General features: G+C 46.2%; 2 protein-coding genes across 2 annotated transcripts in view; one reads left to right on the forward strand and one right to left on the reverse strand.

The window, feature by feature from the left end:
• LOC8039476 (protein KIAA0100) overlaps positions 1-5,736 on the forward strand; it is a 113,959-nt gene extending 108,223 nt beyond the window's left edge. Inside the window, exons 46-47 of the mRNA XM_029994568.4 lie at positions 2,202-2,333; positions 3,909-5,736. Of these exons, the coding sequence (XP_029850428.2) occupies positions 2,202-2,333; positions 3,909-3,947 (171 nt within the window). The 3' untranslated portion in view covers positions 3,948-5,736. The remainder of the gene's footprint in view (positions 1-2,201; positions 2,334-3,908) is intronic.
• On the reverse strand, positions 5,717-8,397 carry LOC115332206. Its single transcript, XM_029994570.3, has 4 exons — positions 8,307-8,397; positions 7,991-8,118; positions 7,786-7,927; positions 5,717-6,089 (listed from the first exon to the last, which is right to left on the reverse strand). The coding sequence occupies exons 1-4, from the start codon at positions 8,361-8,363 to the stop codon at positions 5,769-5,771; spliced, it is 648 nt and encodes a 215-aa protein (XP_029850430.2). The 5' UTR covers positions 8,364-8,397; the 3' UTR covers positions 5,717-5,768.
• Positions 8,398-8,507: the final 110 nt, after the last annotated feature.

An 8,507-nucleotide genomic window follows, 5' to 3' on the forward strand; every position in this document is an offset into this window, starting at 1 on the left:
GTAAACTAACCAGGGGGGGGTCACGTGACCTTGGGGGTCACGTGACCCCCAATGCCGATGATGTCATCACTGACGTCACTGATGACGTCATCCGTGACGATGACGATGCGGGTACCGATGACGTCATTAGTGACGTCACTGATGGCTTCACCAGTGATGATGACGATGACGATGCGAATGTCGGTGACGTCATCAGTGATGATGACGATGACGATGCGGATGCCGGTGACGACATCAGTGACGTCACTGATGACGTCATCAGTGATGATGACGATGCGGATGCCGGTGACGTCGTCAGTGATGATGACGATGACGATGTGGATGCCGGTGACGTCATCAGTGATGATGACGATGACAATGTGGATGCCGGTGACGTCATCAGTGATGATGACGATGACGATGTGGATGCCGGTGACATCAGTGATGATGACGATGACGATGGGGATGCCGGTGACGTCATCAGTGATGATGACGATGCGGATGCCGGTGACGTCATCAGTGATGATGACGATGACGATGTGGATGCCGGTGACGTCATCAGTGATGATGACGATGACGATGTGGATGCCGGTGACGTCATCAGTGATGATGACGATGACGATGATGATGCCGGTGACGTCATCAGTGATGATGACGATGACGATGTGGATGCTGGTGACGTCATCAGTGATGATGACGATGACGATGTGGATGCCGGTGACGTCATCAGTGACAAAGACGTCATCGGGGGGTCACGCGACATCGGCGGGGGTCACGTGACCTCGAGGAGGGGGTCACGTGACCTCGAGGAGGGGGTCACGTGACCTCGAGGAGGGGGTCACGTGACCTCAGGGGAGTCACGTGACCTCGGGGGGGTCACGTGACCCCCCACGAGGTCACGTGACCCCGGTGGGGGGGCTCGCGCGGTGCATTATGGGACATTTCCCATGATGCACCGCGCGGTTACGCCAACGGCGACGGCGACGGCGACGCCGCTCAAGCCGGAAACGGGCCCCTAAGAGCTGCGCTCTAAAAAATGGCCAGAAACGCTTTGCAGTGCCCTTTTAAGACTGCTTACGTGTAGGAATGCAAAAGCATTCCTACACACAGCGCATTCCTAGAATCAGCGCACCCCGCTGTCCGTGGTGCAAAGGACAGTGGGCAGCGCACCCTGCTCCTGCACGGCGTCACATGGCTGAAAGCAGAGCGTACAACAGATGAGGAGCGGGAATTTCCAGCTCCCCCTTAACCCCCTCCAGGCCTCCGGCCACGCCTGACACGTGAGCCAAGAGGGGGGATATAGGGTCTGACACGTGACCCAAGGGGGGAAGGGTCTGCCAAGCAAGTGCCACCCTCTTTTTAGTTGCTCGTTTTTCGTGGTCACAAACAATGCCGGCTGCGCTCCATGGGTGTCGCATTAGTTGCTCGTTTTTTTACAATCACGGACACTACTAGCGGCACTCCATCGGACAGTTAACGCTTTCGCATTAATAAAATAATGGTTGGTGCCTAAACTGGCATCTTGCCCGAACAGCTAGGGCTACATTCTGACAGAGTTTGAGCTCTCCGCGATGTCTAGTTTATTTTTGAGGTGCGAAAAACAGTGTTCAGTTTTCTCGCGGATGCCCAGTAGATGCTACATGGTCCCACAGTGTCATTTCTTGTTTTAACTATATTAGGCTTAGGTGGACGGCGGCTCATAGAAAAATTGTTTTAAATTATCTTTTGATCCAGGTAATGTCACGTTCTCAAACTTTCGTATTCTATCCCATCTGCCAGCGTCACATTCTCACGGAGTTTGAGCTTTTCGCGATGCATAGTTTGTTTATGGCCGAAAGACCATGGTTCTCATTTCTTAAAAACTCCCCGCACATATAGTCTTTAGGTGAGGACGCAGTGTGTGGCAAACAACACAGCATGATCAACCAGATAGTCGTAGTGGCGCATAACCAAGAGGTCACTGCGGTCAATGCCATCTGCCGGCCAGATGACACAACTGTGCGATTTGGCACTTACCGTCATCTGGCAAGTATGCATATAGCTGTTTTTTTGCTTTTTTTCACAGTTACCAGCTTGCATTTCTAGCTTTCATAGACTGCTAAATAGAACCCAAATGATGTAGGCCTTTTATGACACCAAAAAAGTTACATCCAATCTTTTTTCCCATGTGCCCTTCCTAAAGGAAATAGCAGTATCTTCTACTTCTCTAATCCTCCCAACAGGCCATCAAACAGAAGTTGCAGATCAAAAGCCATCAGCAGCAGCCCCAGCAGCAACAGGGGTCATCGTCCGAGGACAGTAGTCAGCCCCAGGAGGAAGACAAGGCGAGGTTACTCCTGGGGGCCAAGCTTCTGGTCAGTGTACCATTCAAGTGCATTCAGCTGAGGTTATTGCATTGTAGCAATAACAAACAGTCTGAGCTGATGTGTAGTGTATGGTCATTAGCCTAGCTGAAGTGGATGATTCACACTTTTGGCTAATCCAAACAAATTCTAAACTTTTTTTGACTGAATATTATTTCAATGCAGTTGCAAATCACTTTCCGATCTCCCGGTTCGCTCTCATAGCTACAAGGCTGGCCTTGGAGTTGAACTGACTGCATTGGTGGTACTACGAATGAGCAAAACTTGGAAAGAATCTTATTCTCAACAAATCGAAGTGATTTAGAGTTTAGATAGCTTCTTTTTTCCTTGCCACATCTAATAACCATGGGGCTTAAATTAATTCTTAATTATGCTGCACTGAGCATAGAGGCAAAAATTGAGAAGTAGTATTTTTAGTCCTGGGGCAGAATATAGTAGTTGTTTAGATCAATGCAACATGTATGTTGAAACTTCATTTACATTATACTTGTTCTAGTGTTTCATTACGACACCCACTTTTCTACTACTACAAGTTTTCCTTTTTTGTATATATATTGAGAGCCTAGATTCCTAATGACAAAATCCCGAGACTGAGGAACACATAGAAAAAGGACAAACACATGTGTATACTTGTTTTATGATTGCAAACAAATGCATGTCCTTTTTTGCCATGAAGGCTTCTGGTTGCTTCATTTGGCTAGGCTTACCAAGTTTGTTTGTTATGGTACTACAAAGCTGCAAAAATAATGAGGCTTAACACATGAAGTCGTCCAGCCTGAGGTTTTGTGTACAGTGCTCAATGGAACGAAAGGGACCAGCAAAGCGCATGACCTCGCTTACGTCGGAGGTTGTGCACCGAGCACAAACAGCCGCCGAGTGCTTGGATCAGCCAAGCGCATGTGCGACTCGCGACACCAAATGGCACGGCTTCTTCCGGCAGATGGAGTCGCAGGTATGCGAGGCCACGCACTCCGCTGGTCCTTTTAGTTTCGTTGAGCACTGTACATCTTTCCAGCGCTATCACCCAGTCAAAAAATGCCAAGTCACTGTGTGTGGATGCATACGCGGCGTCGGATATTCCACAGAAGAGAGTTACTGCGCATGCTCACAAAATTTTCCTCAATGCGCAGATGATAACCACCTTCTGCATGCAGAAGACTGCCTCCAGAAGGCAATTATCGGAATGGTTTACGAGACCATAGGAACATTTGGGGTGACATTTAGTAGAAATATTTCGGTTTTTGCATTTACATTCAACATTTAGTTAGCAGGCCTTGGTGCCTCCCTATCAGGTGACTGGTTTCGCCTTTAGCACCAAGGACCTTTCCTAGGTTCCCTTCCCTCTCTCCTTAGGCTGTTCTGCATTGTCTCCTGACCCAGAAGTTTGCTTGGAGAAAACTTTGAAGGTGCTGCCTTATGCGAGTGTCGAGAACTCCGAGATATTGATTCCATTCTTAAAAAATCCTGTCAGTTTGCCTCATGTTGCAGATGACCCATCAATGAATGAACATAGAGTCTATGAGTGCCAAAAAGTCACCCATTTACTTGGTCTGTTCTTATTTGCAGGGAGGACCAGAAAAAAGTACCAAGAAGAGATTTTTCTAGTGAAATTGTGATACAGTTGGAAGCTGGAGTGGCCCCTGCAAGATGTCAAAGCCAAGTGGCGCTTGTGTACATATACCACTGTCATTTTGAACTTATTTAACATTATGCAAGCTTGTTCTCCAGAACATTTACAGCTAAGGCGATAGATACTATCCTTGTATCTTGATGTAGCACTACTGAATGTATTAGATCCTCCGGAATTAGCCTGTATTGATTGCCAGTGTACTGATATTCTTTTGCCAACATAGGTCATTATGTTGTAGCCAGATTCCATAATTTTTCCTGGCTGTCTTTTTTTTTTAATTTTGGTTTAAATGTGGACATCTGTGCAGCCGTTTTTTGTTATGCGTCAGCAATGTCTCACCAATGTTACCAAGTTGTCAGTGCTTTTTGTGTCCTCTTGCAGTTGGTGCTTAATATATTTTTGAAAATTTATAAGCTCTTGTAAGTATTGAATAGAATATTTTCTTATTTTTCTCTGAAAGAAGTTTTGTGCAGAGTGATCTTAGCAGCCTTCCGACTTTCGCAGTTGATAATGAGGAGTTAGGCACTAACACCTTGAGGAATGTGCATGGGTATACTATTTGTTCCACTCATGTGACAGGAGAGTGGATTTTGTTTTTCGGCTTTCACTGGCGAAATTTATTGTTGTCTCACACATGACTCCACCAGCAATTCTGTTGATTTATATTAGAAAGATGCACCAAGAGTTATGGTTAGAGGTCCTCCAATCTCTCTCCCAATGAAAGCATAGTCAGCATTTGATTTGTTATAATTGCCATTTGCAGAAAAGTGAATCAAATTTTTCTTTGACATAAACCAAAAAAAAGAAATCCTCATTGGCACAAACCATCTTCACCTTTTATCTCTCATGAACTAAAGAGAGATCTCAGTGATTGAAAACAATGGCTGTACACAAGATTCACTGTGCAAGTATGTGCAGCATTTTAATTAGGTTCCTTCACAAGTGGGAACATGTAAAAAAAAAATAATTAGTAATTGCTTAGTTTACTGTTATACTACATAATTTCCGTATTTAATGAAAAATGATTTTCTTCTCCTGGAGTTAAACCATGTACTCCCACCTGTACAGCTGGGACTATAAACTGCCAAAGCTACAAAAGTGAATAATATATTTTCCAAAACGTGCCACGAGCATGTGGGCTTCTAAACCACAATACTTCCACAAAGTTTACTGGCAGACCATTATAAAATTCCATCAGGAAAGTTGTGGAAGCTTTGGTGTAGCCCCCCTTTTGCAGTGTAAATGACATCGCCTGTTGTCACAAGATGAGCAAGTGGCATTTAGGAATGTACAAACACGTGTATAATATAAAGCGTTGCAAAGCAGCACATTGCAGGTCTCAACCGCGGGTTATGCTTTGCATGTACCCGAGACAATCTCGAAATCTTAATAGGAGACTGCAATTGTATAAAAATTTTCTCTAAACATACAAGTGCTTATTACAGGTTTCAATCGCTGTTGTAATGCTTACGAAGGTTGCAGTAGTAGAGCGTTGAAACCAATTCAGTCCCAGAAGGCATAGCTTGGGTATTTACGACCAAGTAGTATTATAGGAAATATTGAAATGTTGATAAGAGCTGTCAATTGGTGATGTCCAGTGTTGGCTAAACACTAAGATAATTAGACAACCTCAAGTAAACAGTAGATTTTAGTTCAGAGTGCTAAATGAAGCAATGCTGATGATACTATAAATCTGAAATTGGACCACACAATATTTTGGAGAATGTAATTGAGCAAGAAACAATAAAGGTTGACACAAAAGGCTTTATATTTCGAAACATGCACCTCCTTATTCTCTACTCAAAAGGCCACGATGATTTGCTAATATGTCCTTTGAACTTCTTCTTTGCCTTTAGTCCAGTCACAATGGTTGAAGTTCCAGGGTAGGCATTCACCCCTCCAAAGAAGGTGTCTGTTTCTGGATGGAAACGAACATAGTTTGGAATGGCGTGGATGTTAGGGGGGAGCGTGTTCTCCGACCGCACAAGTGAGTCGAAAGGGGTGACTCCCTCGACGGCGGTCGAGTAGTACTCCACAAGGTCGTCCACCTGCCTGACCCTCATGAGGCAAGAGTTTGGTAGGTCGTGACCAAACTCTTTGATGCACTTGGTGAGCAACTGGGAAAAAAAAAAGGGACAATACGGCATGGTGAGGAAGCGTTCAGATGTTTTACACCGAGCAATCTTCATATCGAAAGCCTCGAGGTGCATTCACACTCGCAAGCTGCAACGGTCGCGCGAGAGCCTTTTGTCACAATTGCAAATGCAACCGGTTCGGGGCAGTTGCTTCCAGACAGATATTTCGGACCAATTATAAGCCATGCGGTCAAGCAAATCGGCAGCTTTTCGGAATTGACGTGTGGGGCCTTGTGCTTGTTTACGTCTAGCATTTTCGCGAAAGATGCATGCCCACCATGGAGCCTCGGTTAGAGGCAGCGAGCGGCCTTGGATACAGAGTCATAGAGGTCTCGGCAGCAGCTCTGATCGGCGCTATTAAAGAATACTTGCAGTAATACTTAAAAAACAAGCGAGCTGGTGATGATTCATGGTAATAAAACCCGAGACTCGGGAACACAGAATGTGTTGTGTTCGTCCCCTTCTGTGTTCCTGAGTCTCGGGTTTTATTACCATGAAAGAATACTTGTTTCTTTATAACAAGCAGCACCCCAATTGGAACGAGCGCTAAAAGAAAATTGTAGAGCTCTTCCACTTCACGTGAAGATGTAGGACCAGCGAAGCTGTTATCTTTACGACGTCTAGGACGATGCCTAGAGGATGACGTCTAGGACGACCTCGAGGACGACGCCTAGGACAACGTCTCGGACGACCTCAAGGACAACGCCTAGGACGACTTCTAAGACGACCTTGAGGACGATGCGTAGAGATGATAACAAGGTATCAAGACCTCACAATCTAATAATGCTAATAAAGGCTGACTCACGCTGGTTGCCCCCTCTTTTTGTTTTTATTTATTCATACTTGCCACGACCAATGGGGAGTTTTCTGTCAACATGTGAGGACGCAATTTTTTCCCAGACCCTAGCATATAACAGCTTTGCTGTAAAAGAACTTGGCCTAGCAGCAAAGCCGTGCCACTTTTGGCTTGACAGGTACGTAGTGCACCAATGAAGCTCGAGTGAGTGCACACCGATGTAGAGATTGTGCTTTCGTTGTACAGTTTTGAAGTAACGAGTCTTCCTCGTATAGTGAAAACGACACGTGTGGTTGTGCGACAAAGAAAAATGGGAACGCAGCGAAACACGAACCCGAGCTATTGCGGGAAGGGTGGAATCGACTACGGCTCCAGAGAGCATCTGAGAAGTGACTCGCCGATCTCCTGCAGTGCGAATGTCTGTGGTTGCATGTCGCCAGTCAGTCGCACGACTGCTGCGAGTTGCAAGTGTAAAAACGCCTTTAGAGTCGTCCCTGGTTTGCATGACAGCAGATGGTGCGCACGAAAAATAAACATGCCCCGTTTTCCGCGTGTCGAGGGACCGTCCGGAGGGGCTCGGGACATAGTCACGCAATACGTTCACAGCCTTGGATTGGCTGGAATGGCTCGCAAGAATGAACATGCCTTTCTGCTTGAGCCTTTTTATGTGGAGTGCAAGTTCGTCTGCTTTCGCAGTGGTTGCGGTGACGTCAGAACGCCAAGCTCTGATTGAACAATAGTGGGTAGACCTCGAAGCAAGCTGCCCTTGAGGTCTACCCACTACCCTTCAATCAGAGCTCGGCGTTCTGACGTCACCGCAACCCCTGCGAAAGCAGACGAACTTGCGCTCCGCATTGGCGCTATCGATGGTTGATCCATTACCTTGTATTTTACGAGAGGGTCAGTGATGGGAGTTTCCATCCACGACTCGGCGGCCGTACAACCAAGCACATCTTCGTAGATTGCCTTCACCCTGTTATGGACGTCGTCGGGAGGCTGATAGGCTTTCTGCGGCCTACAAAACCTGCAGAAACGTTGGCGTTAGCGTCGTCCGCAAGCGGTTGTTGCATGCGTGGGGCAGTCTCACCCGCGATCCGCCAAAGATTCAAGAGCCGAACGAGCTGCCGCCTTCGAGGGCAGGCCTTCCTCGTCTTCCCTGATGGGGATCAGCCGTCGAAACTTCCGCTTGTATCCACATACAACTGTGATGCCCACCTAAAACGGGAAAGAAAAGTATTAACCATGCTGAGCAGGGAAGCGTGGTCGTCTGCTAAGTATCTCGTCGCAACTCCTTATCGTTGTAGTTCATCGCATACCCATTTGTCTGAGGAGAGCATTTAAAACAAACGAAACATGTTGTGATACAAGTCAAAGAAATAGTTGCGCTAAATAATGTTCATTACCTTATTTTGCGCTACTTTTCTGCTGAGAAAAGCAGTCTGCCGCAAGAGCGCCGCCATCTTGTAAACAAACTTAGCGAACCTAGCGGCCGACACAACCGGGCGCAACTGTGGTCAACGCCATTAATGCTAAAGAAATTGACCCACAAAAAAACATAAACAAAGCAATTATATTTAATGAATTAAACTATTTTACTAAATAAT

This window comes from Ixodes scapularis, unplaced genomic scaffold (assembly GCF_016920785.2).
Source record: "Ixodes scapularis isolate PalLabHiFi unplaced genomic scaffold, ASM1692078v2 PGA_scaffold1__304_contigs__length_218370807, whole genome shotgun sequence".
Taxonomy (NCBI): domain Eukaryota; kingdom Metazoa; phylum Arthropoda; class Arachnida; order Ixodida; family Ixodidae; genus Ixodes; species Ixodes scapularis.

Excerpts from the sequence above, each read along its gene's own strand:
- LOC115332206 (XM_029994570.3), bottom strand. The coding sequence starts at position 8,363 with ATGGCGGCGCTCTTGCGGCAGACTGCTTTTCTCAGCAGAAAAGTAGCG. Across the intron at positions 7,928-7,990 it reads GAATCTTTGGCGGATCGCGG|GTTTTGTAGGCCGCAGAAAG; the intron begins GTGAGACTGCCC and ends ACGTTTCTGCAG. Across the intron at positions 6,090-7,785 it reads ACCCTCTCGTAAAATACAAG|TTGCTCACCAAGTGCATCAA; the intron begins GTAATGGATCAA and ends TTTTTTTCCCAG.